General features: G+C 39.8%; 1 protein-coding gene across 4 annotated transcripts in view; it reads left to right on the forward strand.

The window, feature by feature from the left end:
- Window positions 1-16,545, forward strand: part of akap13 (A-kinase anchoring protein 13) — a 94,846-nt gene that overhangs the window by 10,155 nt on the left and 68,146 nt on the right. For 3 of the 4 annotated variants that reach the window (XM_027281711.1, XM_027281712.1, XM_027281713.1), the window contains exons 1-4: window positions 262-277; window positions 7,119-7,162; window positions 13,182-13,335; window positions 16,102-16,265. In XM_027281711.1, coding sequence (XP_027137512.1) covers window position 277; window positions 7,119-7,162; window positions 13,182-13,335; window positions 16,102-16,265 — 363 coding nt within the window. In that variant the 5' untranslated portion in view covers window positions 262-276. Of the gene's footprint in view, window positions 1-261; window positions 278-7,118; window positions 7,163-13,181; window positions 13,336-16,101; window positions 16,266-16,545 lie in introns of those variants that run through there. The other variant, XM_019258375.2, reaches the window with a different exon arrangement.

Consider the following 16,545-nt stretch of genomic DNA (forward strand, 5'->3'; position numbering starts at 1 on the left):
CTAACACGTGCGTTTATTTTAGCAGTTTAAAGAGACGTGGCCTTTGGACAGAAGGACTCAGATGTTCTTACAGGAAGTCTCTGAGGGAGTGGTGCCGACAGGAAAGATTATGTTGATGCCATCAGGAGTCTCCAGTCACCTCTGATCTACCTACTGTTTACTGTTCCCGCTACCAGCTCATTGTTCACTTATATGTTACAATGTAATCGGATCTACTGTGTATTCTCTTTGATCCGGATGATTTTTAGAAAGACAACTTTGGAAGATGATCACTAGAGTGAGTAATTGCAGAAGCATACATTGTATGAAAAAACATGTGAATATTATGTTTCTGTTTTGTTAGGTTTTCATGCATGACTGCATCAGTGTGTGTGTGTGTGTTTTTAATGCCCTTCTTCATTAACATAAAATAAACTCGGTGTATTGACAAGTCCTGAAACTGCCAGACTGCTCAGTGACACATATCACCTTGTTAAAGGCTCTCTAGGGAGTTTTTGACCTATACTTACACTCTAATCGCTATAGAGCTCTTTCTATGAGTGGTTTCCCATTTGTATGCATGCGGGTAATGTGATACATGTTTCTGCCAATGGTTTATTATTATTCAAGTGATCTACAGGTGGCAGTAACACACCTACAGTGTGCCAGCAAAGACAGGGAAGAAGAAGAATAGTCAACAATATTGGATTTAAATACTTTAATTGGTGTTGAAGGAAATTATGTTGTTATACCTCAAGGATACTGTACACACAAAGTAACACTGACTGTTAATGTAATTGTTGTTTGTTTACAAGAAAACTCCACAGGGTAGGTTTTGTTAGAATAAAATCGAGGCGCCTCATCCAAATAACTGCACTCAGTGAAGCTGTTCCTGTGTATATTGGACCCAAACTGGTGTTTACTGGTGTTACGTGACGTTTACCTTCATTGGATGCACTTCTTCTATCCAGGGAGGATTATTGAATCATGTGTGATGGCAGGCTGTTGAGTCTTACCAAGAACAAGGATCTCTCTCACCCCAAGAAAAATATTGTCACAGAGCAACACATTTACAGACAGACACTGCAAGAACAGTGTTTTTGAATTAGTTAACATACTGTAATCTTTCCTGTGCATGTGGTCGTGTTGGGGGAATCCTCAGCTGATGATTGGGAAGGATGTAGGAGACAGTCTGATTAATGAGTTGTGAAGCTAATCCTATTCATCCTCCCATTCACGCTGTAGTCACATGGCTATTATGGCTTATTCTGATAGCCAGGGGACCTGCGGAAGCCATAACAGGTCCATTCACAACCCTAACCTAGTGTATCACCACTCCTGTCCCTGCATTGAGGGGCTTTTGTCTCTTGATTTATTAGTCCATTTGTGACGACTGTGCACTTGAACGTGGCTGATGCCCTGCTTCTTTGTGGCCTTCCTGCTGCTGGGGAAGAAAATTCTGTTTTTAGCAGCAGTTCAAAGGCAGTTTCTGCTATAATGGAGACTCCAAGGAGCTCGGCTAAATGCTGGCTGCACCCAGTGTTTTAGGTGGAGTTAATGGGTTGTGTAATCTCTATAAGCAGGTGTCAGGTGGCTGTAGGTAGAGCTTAGGGGATGTCATTTCTCAAGGTTCTTCTGTTACTACAGAAGGAAACTTAGTTTGGTTTGGATACATGGTCTTTCCCTGAACTACATGGATAATGTGCAGGTTTTTACTTACCCATCTTGTTTGAAGAAAGCACATTGCAGATAAGAATGTGTTTGACGGTAGGATTTGGTTTGACGATAAGGGGGGATCACTTAAAATGTCTGTTTAACTTATTGTTTAACTTAGCCTATTCCTCTCTTAAGTCCCACTTAATACTGGCCTATGTTTATGCCCATGCCCCAACTGTTTAGCGGAAATCAAATTCAGAATAAGAAAAAAAAAAAAAAGTTTATCAGCATTAGATATTTGTCTTTGTGCTGTCGTGTATATCAATCCTGCTTTTTTTGGAATTAAACTTTGGCTTCATAGAAAACAAGAAAAGGGTGTAATTGTAGGATTATGTGTTTTTCCATCACTTGAGAAAATACAGCTACAAACGTTGGTTTCTGATGTCGTGACATCCAGCACCAAGATATCTTGTTGCAGTACTACACTGCCTGAAATTTGTGTACAGAGGAAATACTGATGCCTTTTGTGAAACAGAAATCAGTAAATCTGAATGAGACTTTTCATTTCTGTAGTTTCTGTCACGGGAATTGTTGTATGACAGACAAATGTAGCTATTTTAGAAATCCCCCATGTACTTTCTGAAAGATTGTTGCTGCCCTAGAGGAACTGTGACCAGATGTCACACCTACATGCTGTACGGCCATGGGGTCAGCTGGGGGAAAATACAGTCAAGGCAGTCTGGTAAACAGATATCAAAACTACATTAAGGGATATGTTTGATGACATCATAGCATCAAGTGACTCCTTATCTTGTGAAAGAGTCTCTTGTAGCGATGAACAGAGAGACATAACAACCAACTCTGTGGCTATACGCAGCTTGTTATATGTCATTTAGCTCATTGTTTTAGTTTGGTTTGATTTACTGTCTGGTTGAATCCCACCTCATTCTTATCAACAACTGATATAAACAGTTTGAATATGGTTCCAGTAAAGGTCAGATAAACTGAATGCTTGTTAGTTGTCTAGGTCAAAAAACCAAAATACCAAACCAAACAACGGCTAAAAGGTGAATGAATGCCTGATGTACATGTGCATGTTAGCATTAACTACTTTTTAGCCACATTAGCTTGGTAAGGCTGTATTCCTGTGAGTATTTTTGAAGTCTTTCTGCATCCTTGTTGTAAAACCATAGACTATGATTAACTGTACACAAACAACCGATGCATAAGTAGGCCTTGCTACAGAAGACCAAAACTTACACATTTTCGTTTTATTCAGAAAAGGAATGTGTTAAATATCATTGTGTTTATAGTATTCATGAATTTCCCTCAGATGTTTGCAGACACTACTCTATGATTACACAGCCCCACAGCATCCTCCTTAAGTGGGAGGACATCTTTAGCTACTTTAGACTGACTAACTCACTTAGCTTGACAGTCAAACCAAAGTGGCCGTTATGGAAGTATGTTGAAATATTACAGGCCCTTCCACGGAGTAGTTACACCCTGTGATGATGCAGTGTACTGAATCAGCTTCCTTTATGTGTAACTTCCATCTCTGCATCATAGCAGAAAACAAAAGTCAGAAACAGCAATGACCAAAGTAGGGAATAAGGTGGACATGTGCACAGTGACCCAGTGGTTAGAGCAGGTGCTACTGCCATGCACTGTGTGATTGACTTTTAGGTTGACAGCACTGTCAGCATCCTGTGGCTCACTAGGACTTTATAATTGAACCATGAGCGGTACACACACTTTTACTTTCTCTGACTGTGTGAGATCTGATGTTTTCACATCACAACTGATTAACAAAAGCATTAAAATGGGAGTCTTTCAGGGTGAACATGAGACTCGTGTAGGTTCAGTGTGGCGCTTAATTTAGAGTCGAATTCTCTTTTTGAAGTCTGATTCGTCTCACAAAATTCTGAGTTGACACAGCGCTAAGATCTAATGTTTAATTTACTGACTCACTCTTTGACCAGATGAACCGTCACCTTGTGTATTTGTTGAGTGACTCAAACATTAAACAAGTTATACAACAGAGAAATATTCATCCTGCTGCCTACCTCAGTTTAAGGGATGTCACTGTGTTTCAAGGAAGATATTTTGATATCACAGTGGCATCAGATTGATACAAATTTTATCTGAGGATACACCTGCAACACCCTGGTATAATTTGCCAAACTAGCTCAACAGTGTCATAGATAAAGCTGAAACAGTAAATGCAATCATTTATAGATACGTAAAAGGACGTTTTTTTTGTTTTATTTTTTAATTTTAGACAGAAGTTTTAATATAGATGCAGATGCAGGTGCAAAACCTTGACTGACTGGTTGGATGAATTGGGGTATTACCAGCAGTAAAGAAGTGAGCATTACAGTGGCAGACTGAGCTGTTGTGTTCAGCTGCCAGTTGTGAATGTGTAGAGAATGTAAAGCAGGGTAGAGCTGATAAAGGGCACGGAAACCTTTCTTGCATGAGTAAATGTTATCAACTCTGTCCTCAAGAGAGAAACCTGTGAGCAACCCACCTACTTCTCACCAAATATTTTCTTATTGTGTAACGGCCTAGGCCAACTAGTGGTCAATAAGACGTCACGTGAATGAAATGTCACAGGCTCAACACCTGCAGCAGTCAACAATGAAATTGATCTGGCCTGTTGAACCGTCCTCGTGAAAGACCCCAACCAATGTAGGCTCATGTACGGTGGAGTAGTCATAAAGAGAGTACTAGCAGATGACAAATGTCCAAAATATAAAAGAACCACTGAGCCTGTTGGGGACATTATGCGAGAGTCTTATCAGTCAAAGTCGTGCATGTGGTGAAGAAGCTGGTCTCTGGCCCAGCACACTTAAGGCAAGAGGATTAGACTCCAGAGTATTATTAGAGCCACTGATTATCCCCTTACCTGATCCGCCTAATTCTAGCTCGAGCCTATTTATTTAGCAGAAAAGAGGAAAAATGTTTGGATTGGATCGCAGAAAGTGAATTGGTCTTGCCGTGCATCAGCGCTCTGTCGAGTCCAACATTGACTCTTTTGGTGTTTTTTCTGCTGAACTCATTAGGTCCTGGCCCTTTGTCGCCGCCTCCCCCGCTGTGGGGTTCATGTGATTAATGCACTGCTGACCACTGAGGCCAGCAACAAGGACTTGTTTTAGTGCCAGGGAACAGCAGACAAAAGAAAATTGTCTCTCCAAATAACTGAGTAGAATACAGGCTCTCAAAGCCGAGCACTCCCTTGACTCATTGATGAATGCAAGCAGGCCAATATCTCTTCAAGAAAGTTCAACAAAAAGGTTTCCAATTCATTTGTCCTCAAGTCTATAGCTGTAGTACGTTTGTTTGGATGTAATTACACACCCAATGCTTCTGACCTTGAGCCCACAAAACGGCTTTGAGGTCTGTGTTCCAGACTGGGAGAAGGGAATCAAACGTGAACATGAGCCGGTAAATCCTGCTAACTGATCATCCCGGCATAAACCCATGTCCACAGGCAATGTAGTGTTTTGGTGCTGAACCTACTTTTTTATCTTCTGCTTGGTGAAGAACTAATGGGTTTTTGAAGAAGCATGAGTGTATGAAAAGTTTGTCGTCGTTGCTGCGGCTGTCTTTTGAATAACCAAGCACAAATAGGGACCATGCACTTGTGGGTTGGATGATGAATGTGTGTGTGTCCTTGTCTGTGATTCACTGTATGTGTGTCTGTTCTGTACTCGTGCACTATTAACCTCCTACAGAGTGTTGGGACTACTGCCAGGGTCAAGCTTAACTGTCACCTTGTCAGCAACAATGTTCTCATGCTGCTAGATCTGGTGTACATGCATTTTATGAAAAACAAAACCAAACCCTGAGGTCTAGTGTTGTTTTATCTCAAGCTATTTGTTTTTTAGGATTTTATTCCACATAAACACTCCTGCGGCTCATTTCACCAAAAACAACACTGACATTTTTAGAAGTTTGACCTAAACGAAAGTGTTTGTTCGGGTTATTTCAAGTGGCATGCTATGAGGTACTTATCCATACTCAGTGTTTTACCTGCAGCCCCCAGTTTTGAGAAGCAGGCAGGAGGATCAGTACCAACACTAAACAATGCACTGTAGTGGGTGAGGGTGAATGTGAATGTATTTAAGCCACCTAAAAAATGATCTGTTTACCGCCTCAGTTTCCTGTCAGAAAGGGCTGTGTGATGGCCCGGGTAAACTGTTTAAAATATTGTAAATATAGTGGACACTAACTGATTTTATATGTATTGTTGCTGCACCCATCCAGAGCAGTGCATTGTTAAGCCTTTGCTGGTCTTCATGTCTGCTTCTCCACACTGGAGTCAGGCCACCATCTACTGTAAGTAATACACTGACACAGTGGCGGTTGACTTGCATTATCCGAAAGCATAAAAATATACTGACAAAGGAGTTCGGGCTAAACACTTGAGAGTACTAGCTTTTACATTTGGGGAAATGAACCCATCTGCTAAATCCACAATGTATACAGTATTTTTTTTTTTACCAGGTAGTTACTACCTTTGCCTGTCTGCTGTTTGGAGCTGAGCATGGATGGATTTATCAGAGCTATTTCTGAGTTGAACAATGGCTTGAACCAGACTCCAAAGTTCAACATAATTTCCTGCCACAGGAGGCAGATGTTATCAGTAAAAAAAAAAATGAAGCCTGATGAAGCCTACCCACTGCACGCTACCTGCTCGGCACCACACGACTAAAGTCAGCGACTAGCTCGTGTGAACATAGTGGAGCGTTTAGCAGCTGAAAAGCCAGATATTCCCCTCAGGAGTCTGTGGAAAGTAAATCGGAGCTAAAATTACACTCAAATCTGTCAGGAGGCCAGAAACACGACTTCAAACAAATACTCATGTTGCACCATGTCTGCCATTAAATGGGCAGTTAGCACGAGAACCATATTGACTTTATTAGGCTTTAACATGTCATTGTTGTTACAACTTGCTGCACTGACTACTGGACACTCTGTAATTGTCACTTTGGACTCAATTTGCACTACCTCTGCTATATGCTGTAATTTTCATTCATTGTCTCCAGCCTAACTTAATTGTAATTGTAGTTCTAATTCTAATCTATTTTTACTTTTATATAATTTTCTATTTGTAAAGATCTCAGCACAGGTTTAATTTCTTAGCACGTTTCGTCTCTCTCTACATGTTTAATTTCTTCTTTGTCAAATCTCTATGCACATATTTAACTTCTTAAGGCAGGTTTCAATTTAAATGCAGATTTGTCATATAGGTTAACCTTGTAGTATAGGTTAATTTTAATGTATGCTTACTGTGTATTTATTGTGTCCCATGTTGCTACTGGATGCTGGAATTTCCCTTGTGATCAATGAAATGTCTTTTTATCTATTTCTCTATCTATCTGCACTGCTCCAAGTGGTTAAAAACAATCTATTAATGCTATTTTAACACAATATATACAGTAAATACTATAACATCTCATTTGTTCATCTCTTTACAGTGTCCAGGGACATGAAACTCAATCCACAGCAGGCTCCATTGTATGTAAGTATCACTATTTATTTTAGAAACTTGCATAGAAGCTTCCTCCAGCGCGCACGGTTTGTCTCTTAATACTGCTGCATGCTGTAAGTCCACCCACACAGGTGTTTTCACTTTGCGTAATTAGAGCATGCCTGAAGGTTCGTTTGTTGCACCTGTTGTGGCGGGACAGCTTACACCTTTATCATTCTTATTAGCACTGTATATAGAGTTTGATGACCTCATGTTATTCCTGGTAGAGCTCTCCCTGACTTCAGCTGGAGTACGGGTCTAAATAATTGGAATAACTGAAAACAACTGCGTGGGTGTGCACAGTTAGATAGTGGTGAAAACAACCTTAAACTGCATGCAAATCAGCTGGCTTTTTAATGTTTGCTGACTGGCAAATAAATAATGATTTGACATGTAATCAGATAAATGAAATAAGAATCATTTGATGAACTGGTTATGTTACAAAAATAGACCCAGATAGTTTGTAAGGAAATTACTAACATGAGACAGGGACAAGAGTACTCATGACAACATGAAATCTTTTATTTCAAAGAAACAGTTTCACTTCCAGTGTAGTTAAAACTTCCAGTGCTGCAAGCATCCGTGTCCTCCTCCACCCAGTCATGTGATTTTTTTTTTCCCTTCCCATCAAACTAAAAAGAACATCTACTTTGTCAAACCTGCTCTTGCTTTGTCCTGGCTCCCATTATGGGTAAAAGGGGGAAGTGTTAATCCTTACAGTTTGATCAAAGTGCAGGTACTGATCCACTTTTTAATTTAAATAATTATCCAGAAAAAGACATATTAAGGCCTGTTTTACCTGGACATGTGCCATTTGTCCAAATAATAATAATACTAATAATAAAAATAATAATATTTTTATTTATATAGCACCTTTTTAAAAAAGGGCTTTAACAAAGTGCTTTAGTGCTTTCAAATCAATAAGTGAGCATGTAATTACAGCAAAGAGCTTGGTGTCATGTGCAAAGAGGATCTGCGATCACTTGATCCCTGGATGTTCTTGTTAACAGTGAGCTGAAATGTTTTGATTATGCAGACCGTGTGTCTTAGTGAAAGAACATTCTGTACTGCAAAGTTTGTTTTTTTCTAGTAACAGGGTCTTCTGGTCAATAGGATGCCTGACAAAGTATAATGTTTACTACGCTATAACATTTTGTGGTTTGACTTAGAAACTAAATTTCAAGCCTTTTTTTTTTTGGTCATGAGCAATACATTTATGGACAGATATTATAATTATTCCTATTTTATTTTCACCATTTTTCAAACCATCCTGCCAACAAACTCTTCCTGGTCGGCAGATTTTTAAAAAAAATTTTTTTCAGAATGATTCTCTCAGTTGTTTGTTTGGAGGGAGTCACCTGGGTGGTCTGCTTACCAGTGGAGTCAGACGGGGTGGTTCAGGTGGAAGAGGTGCAGCTTGTTGCTGAGGTCCTATCAAATTACTGAACTACCCACCGTGTCATGCAGAATGTGTTAATCACCCTGCAGAGGTTATTTTAGCAGCTTTAAATCTCCTGTCTTATTGCTTGTCCCTACCCAAAGCTTGTTACTATATGGTTGATTTTCCTACATACTCCTCGTTGTCATCATACAGTGCAGTTTTCTGCAGCTGTGGCTACTAACAAGCAGCCAATCTCATGATACCCTCACTTGTAAAAATAAAGCCACAAAATGTCTGATTTCCCTGGATTAAGCCACTTTCCCGCCCCAGAATACATCAACATCAATTAAAAGGACTTAAATTATTGTTGTATTAAAAACTATTTTGTCAACAAAATGTTTTGTTTTTGGATCCAGGTAGCATTAAAATGATCCTGGAATGGCTTTAGTTTCCCATCATGGCACCTGCATTTTCACTCAGTGAGGTGTGTGAATGTGTGTGCGTAGGAGACATTTCCTAGTGGTCATACTGGTCCCCTATCACCAGCAGATGAGAAAGGCACACAGGAAATAAGATAAGTCTGAGATATGTGTGTTTTGTTTTTGTGTGTATGTCTCTAAAGACTATAGAGTGGCTCACACATTAACCACCCAGACAACCTTATCTGTGATTTACAGTCGGACTCCTCAGTGGAACCAGGCGGGCCGTCAAGCCTCATTAGACATGAGATTCTAGACACTTAAAAGAGCAATTCTCAGTGAGATAGCTCATAGGGGTTAAGTACATGGCCAGTAATTGTTTTTCTTTTTTTTTTTTTTTAGAAAATACACGCATAGGGAACTGAAAATGACAACCCCAGTTCATAAGTACATTTCTAAATCACCAAGTGTAGAAACAACTGTTAGTAAGGAACCTGAAGGTTACGACCTTGGTCAGAAGAATTATTTCTAATGAGGAAGTGATTTGTAAAGAAAATGAGTTTGTTTCAGAGAGAGGTAAGGGTGGGAGTGGGAATATGGGTTATGTGTTTTGTTGTGCAGAGAATGACTTGTGGAAGCTCTCTCAATAATGGAGAGCGACTCTGCTGTTGTGACTGTGAGTAAACATGCTATTTACATTCTTGGCATTTAGCAGACAATGTTTTCCCAGAGTGCAACGCGCTTGCAATTAAATGAGCAGGTAACAAAGGACACATGTCTGCGGGCACAGAAGCAGTCTCTGCTCTGTGGCAGCCTGCTACATGGATGAAAAATGCTCTAGATGTTAGCTGCCTTTGCCAACTGGAGGAAGTGTGTAGTTTTTTTTTGTGAATTACCTGGTGATCTTACATGTCAGTGTCATGTGTAAAGTTGATTTCATATGTGTTTGTCCTCCAAAACTTGCCAATGAGCTTTCCATTAATCGTCTAGTGGGAATAAAAGCAGTAGTATTTCTGGGTAAACCACTGTAAGTTTTAGATACACTTACTAGTAAAAACTTAACAGTATGTGTGACAACATAGTCAATGGGGATGAGTCACGCTGTCAGGCAAGTGTCGCCATAAACCTTTAACCACTTATCACGCCAACCCTTTACAGAAAACATGAACTTGTTGAGTGTTGTCCATAGTCTGTTTTTTATTATTATTAAAGCAGTTTCCATCCAACCAGACTGATTATTTGTAGAAACAAGAATGCAAGCCAAACTTTATTTATTCAGCATATTTTGTTCCAGGTGGAATCCCAATGTGCTGCACAGAGCGTGAGAAAACTATTGCATTCACAGTAATTAATGATGAGAAAAATTTCAGAGGTGCCATGGGACGTCTTCACAATTAGTTTGGGTGCTGAAGTGGAGCAAACTTTCACATTGTGCTGCTTTAGTCAGAAATCCAGCCAGGAGGATAAACATTCATTTAAACTGCAAAATAAGTTTGAGATTTGTTGTTAGAAAGCAGCTTTGTTGAGAATGCAGTTTGTGTGAAGGCCTAAAATCAACCACTGGTTTACTTGGATAAGTTAAGGATGAGTTAAAATCAGTACAGTTGGATGTGAGGAAAAAACTTTGCTCACACATGCATATTTAAAAAGTGGGGGCTGGGCTCATCGCCTCCAGCTGTTCTTTTGATGTTGCCTGTTTCCCCCGTTGAAGCTCCATGATTAGCAGGTCAATACCCCAGCAGGTCACTTTGTTAAGTACTTATTACCAACAGAGAGCACAGTCATATGGTGTGGCCTGAAAGACATCCATTTGTGCAAGTCACACAGATTTAAAAGTGCCAGCTTGTTTTTCTGAATTAAGGACACATGAGAGTCACTTGGACATTTTCTGTTTTGCATTTTAGTTATTTTTTATTATTAGTCCCATTGTCGGTAGGTTTAGTTGCAGTTTCTGTGCGTGTGTTTGTGCTTGTTTGCATGTTCTGCCAAAGTGACTGTGTGCAGCTGTGTTTCCTGCCTTCTCCAGCAGATGTTTCACATCTCTGTTTCTCCTCCTCCACCCCCTGCCAATTCATTTGCCTCCAAAAGACAATAGTCTCATTCAGTTTTTCTTCTGTTCTACTCTATAGTCTCTTTCTTACTTTCTGTATGTATCATTTTGTAGACATTAGCTTATGATATTTGTGATGGATGGATATTAATTTTGATCAAATCAATGACTGGCGGCTCTGGTGCTTTAAGCAGCTAATGTGTCAAATGCAGCAGGCTGATATTATGACTGACTTGGCACTGGCCTTGAGCAATCGAAGGAAAACTGTTCCTCATTTTTGCTTTTGTTTTGTTCATAGTGAAGATGTGAAACTTATTTCTCACTAATAAATTTTCATTTTCACACAGAGTGCAAACACACAAATCCACCGAGGTGCTAATCTATTCAGTATCACCAAACTCTAATTTCCAGTCTAGTCTCAGGATAAAAGATGAGTTTTTAATGGAGAGAATGTCATGCCTGCTGGCTTCTACCCATCTACAACTCATTTACGGCAGTGCCTCTGCTCTGCTTGTTAAAGCTGAGACTCCCTGTGCATAGCAAAGCCTGTATCCTTCATGCTGCAAGTCGATGTATTTAGTCCCGGCTCTCAGAAGGTTACTGCAGGCTGTTTCTCTTCCTGTGGCCTGTGGGCTATGTGCTCGCCTTTGAACACATTTTTCGCCCCTCACATTTCTCAGCAGCAACAGTGGCTTGCCAAACAGAGACATGCCAGTCCCAAAGCTGTTGGTTAGCTTCGCTACTTGTCAACCTGCTGATTCCCCCCCCCTGTATGGAACAAGGCCCTGAGGCTACTCCTTTTATAAGAGAAAAAGGAAACACCTTTAACCCTGACCGTTAAGCTCTCCTTGACACCAGCCTGTGCTTGTCGCCACATCAGGCTGTTCATGTTAGACCAGGCTGGTGAAAAGATTGAAACACTGGTCAGATTAAGTGGGATGAAATATCCCATTATCCCTCCTCGGTGTCAACAAGCTGCAATCCCACAGTGGAAAACAGCAAATTTTGAACAATATCCCTATTTTTTCTGCTTCTCCTACTCCCCAGCCTGTCCTCAGATGACACCACATCATTCCCCCCAACGCTTCAGTCACAGCATAGCCAATTGTCACTTTAGAAAAACAAGAGACCGAACAATGAACTATGAACAATTGTATGTTCTCATTTGAATATTAGCACATTGGTAAGACACATAATATTATGTGGGAAGCATAATATAGGTGCGAAAATATGTATAGAAAATAGACTTTAAGTTGAATTTGCCTCCCCTTTCTGTAAAATTGTTTCATCGACCTCTGTCTCGTCCTCTGCTGTCTGAACCTGTCAGAGCTCACTCACTGAGCTGGCAGAAGGTCATGCTGCTCCTTCATGTTTCAGCACTGCCTGCCGCCTCCCTGTTTGTTAATGATGTGATGTGTTGCATTTATTGACAGTATAAAAAAACGAATGTCGTATCCGTGACATAGCTTTCTGAAGAGCCGTTTTGAGGCTCAGATTGTAGTGGCTCTCGAGGCCGCTTTGTTGGTAGCCCTGTCTCTCCACCTCCCCCGGCTAATCTAAAAATGGGCAAAGACATGGGTCGTTGCCTGAGGCGGGCTGAATGAAGCTCAAAACAGACCGTCTGTAACAGCAGCCACCTGTCAATCAAAGCAGCCACACTTAATTTTGAATAACTTTAAGCCTTAATACATTTTGAATTGGGCGAGTTTTATAAATACTCATCCCCTGCACATGGAAATTAGGTATAGAAACCAAACATGGTTATTTCTGCAGTGAAATTGAAAATTTTAATCTCGACTTGTCCTTGAGCCAACCTCTAGTGGCCGTTTGAAGTACTGCAGTTTGTTTTGGTCTTTGTTGCATTTTACCATCAATAAATCATTACCATTGCACTGTTAAGATTCGGTGTACAGGTAGCCCTCTGTAATGTGGATTGTAGTTCACAGCTGGCATTAGCATTTGTCTTAAATGCATCTTAAGTGGAGACTGGATTTCACTCTCCTGAACACTGATTTGTATTTACAGGAGACTGAGAAGGTAGAGAAGAGAAGTTGGATCAGAATTAGTACTTTTTTCCGTAGCTGTTGTGTTTTCTTGCTTATTTGTTAATCTATGTTTCTTGCTGCTCTTTTGCGTCTCTTTCCCTCTCTTGCTGTGCAGGGGCAGTGCGTTATCACAGTACAGCTCAACGATGAAGAGCTGGCTGTGGATGAAGAAGGCGTGGACTACTTCCTGCTGTTTGCTGGCAGCACACAGCGGCACCTGACCAGCACTCTAAGGAGCGATCGTGACACCTTGCATGCTCTGTGTCCCGGTAAGCCAGCCCACCCACAAAGCCTTACAGCTTCCCTTTTACCTCCAATGGACCTGTGGGAATGCAGCTCCACCTACAGTACTTCACATTGTTGAATCTTTTTTAAACTCATGTTTGTCTGTGTTACTTAAGGGTTCTGTGAAAAAAAAGCACAATGACAGACTTTTATATTTTAAATATTTTTTAGGTTGTGTCTGTTAACAGTCAAAGCCTCTAATAAAATTAAAGTACAATACAAAATAAAAAAATATCATCACTAAAAGTGAAAACAGTCAGATACAGGGTGTGTTGGTTAATGCTCTGTAGCCACCATGTGCTATTACATAAATTAACAGTAAGAGGCGCTAACACATGCCAAAATGTCAGACTGCTTCATTAATTTGAGATGGGAATGGTATTATTCTGCTCACATATCACACAGAAAGCATGGGTCAGGAGTTCTTATAACTGTGGAAGAAAGTAATAAATGATTAATCATCCACTACCACTGTCCTCGTTTTTAAACGAATGTTATGATTTGCGAGAGGGAAATCACTTCATTTTACTTTTCCTAGAGCCCGGCTCATTCATCACTCCTCTTGGAGCACATCCCATTTATTCTATTTGTAAAATTATAAAATTATACATATTTAGCTAATGCTTAAGTTAGAAATACTTACTGTGGTATGAATGAGTAACAATAGGAAGCAAGAAAATCAAGGGTCAAAGGGCACTGTAAACAGAAAATAGGTGGTAAAACCATAGAATACTCGCAATTCTGTATTAAACATGGATTTTAGAAAAATATTGGCTCATGGTGTGAGGGGAAAAAAAACAAGCGGCAGGGATAAATATGTCTGCATTACTAGAGAAAAAAATAAGGCCGAAGATGTTCACTGTTATCTTGTTAGAAACTCGGCTGAATTACATGTGTCTAGGGGGGGTCAGAGGAGGTGTTACTATAGGCTAACAGATTAGTTCCACTTCAGTGCTCTCTCCAATCAGTACCGCTCCTGTGATCAAGCACAAGGTCACAGGATATAATTCCTAGGTGGTCTGGGAAAATCACTGCAGATCCAATGAATCAGTACTTTGGCTTGGATTATGGTGCACTTGAGCAAGGCATTTGAACCTTAATGTACAAGTGTAGCTGCCAAGTGACCGACTGCCTATGTTTGTAGCCACAAACGAAACTGGCACAGGGTAAACAAAAGAAGGTGTGTTGAATAAATGGGCCTGATACGGTATCTTGTTCGAGATGCAGAGGGCGTCGTCAAGGGTCAGCTCCATCTGATTTCTTTTGTAGAATGACAAGGAGTCCTGCGCATGATTTGGCATTTGTGGAGGAAGTAAATTGATTCACAAGACCTTGTAATGCCCTGTAAATTAAAAGCAGGGATGTCAGCACTGTGTGCATTTACAATGCAGAGCCTTTATCCCCTGTTAGTTGTTGTTTTGACATTGGCCACATTTATGGGAACTACAGTCCTCTTTGTTCATTCACTTTGTCATAACAACTGAAAATGCATTTGCATACATTGTTGGTAGGTTGAGTTTCATTCTCAAGAGGTATTAGTGAGATGAATTAAAAACACATGTTTAATTAGGTAAAAAATAATCATATTTATTGGCATTAATTAGATATGAAATTAAGTCAACAGTGCAAGTCTGCACTGTGTTATAGCTGATTATTGGTAATGATCGGTTCTTATTGGACAATTTTGTGATGTCAAATTACAAGAGTACTGGAGGTAATCTTTATTTAATGATCTGTTTCTTTTGTGTTGGGGCTGTGTGATTATTTCATTACCTCTGCCTGATTAAACCTGGCTGAAATTAAATGAACTGAATTTAAGCAAACCAATTTTCTCTTTTGAAAGAAGATATCAGACTCACTATTGATTCATAATTTTCAGCAGCAAAGTGCTCATAAATAAATTTCAGTTTATCTCGCAGAAGTGGCTGATGCAGCATGTGCGTGTTTTGCCGGGGGAGGGGGGGGGTTAACATATTATCGTTGCATAACCTAATAACATATTATTAATCTCCAGCATCTGACATGAGTACCACTTGCAGTATATATCTATGAAGCCATGCAATTACGTTTATGAGCCAAAGTATCTTTGAGATGTAAATATATGCCTCACTATCTTCCCCTTTTTTCACAGCAGACATGTAATGTTACTAAAAACGATGGCTCTCTGTGTCACAGTAAGTCATGCCAATGCGACAGTGAGCTAGCATGAACAATACAGGACCCCGAAACAGAAGCATCTAGCTGTCAGATGTAATTTCATCATTCATTTTATTATTTACACGTTTATTTTTTCCTACTGTGACATTCAAAAGCTCTTCCATGAAAAAGGTTTGTGATTCATCTGGAATAAATGATAAAGGTTTGCTGGATAAATTCTGTGGGATTTAGCGCTGCCAGCAGAAGTTCATTTAATCATATTTATTTGTACTATTGACTTTGCAATTATTGTTATTCTACACTAAATTATTACTTGCTGTGTTGTTGTTGCTATGACAACACTGTCACTAAAGTCGCCTATGGTAGCTGCTCATACAACCCAGTGAAATAGCAAATAGCTTATGCCCAAAAACACACTTGGCTTTATACAAAGTTTTAAACACATTGAGGATTTTATTATATACAGAGATTGATAATATAGAGTATAACCTATTTATTTATCATTGTATTGTGAAAAGGCTTTAAAACTACTCTGTAACCTGTGGTTTTTAATTTCTTCTCTATTTTTTTCTGTCCCTTATATCATCTCATAGCTCATGACTGTTGCGAGGTGGTGTTGGTCACCTTGTGTTCAGTCAGCCGAGGTGTCCCTGAGAGCCCCGAGGATCTAAAGCCATGTCTGGGTTGCGTGGCTCCACTGGCTGAGCATCGATTCAGCTTTGTCCAGGATTTGGCCTTTGACATGGCCCAGTTCTTGGTGAGCAACAAAACAAGTAATTTTCATTCTTGAGTGAACTGTAAAATAAACAAAAAAAACAAAAACAAAAAACAAAACAAAACAAAAAATCAAAAGTTGAGGCTTGTCACAGAAGAGGAGACAGAGTGGTTACCATTGGTTACAAGTGATGCAGCAATCTGAGCAAAGTGACAGTAAGACAAAAGATTGCTGCGTTATTGTTTCTTCCCTGACAAGGCTTGATGTCTCAAAGTCCTCTGTATTTAATTAATGAATTCTTTTCAGCACAATTTATTATCCC

Source organism: Larimichthys crocea, chromosome VIII (genome assembly GCF_000972845.2).
Source record: "Larimichthys crocea isolate SSNF chromosome VIII, L_crocea_2.0, whole genome shotgun sequence".
NCBI lineage: Eukaryota > Metazoa > Chordata > Actinopteri > Sciaenidae > Larimichthys > Larimichthys crocea.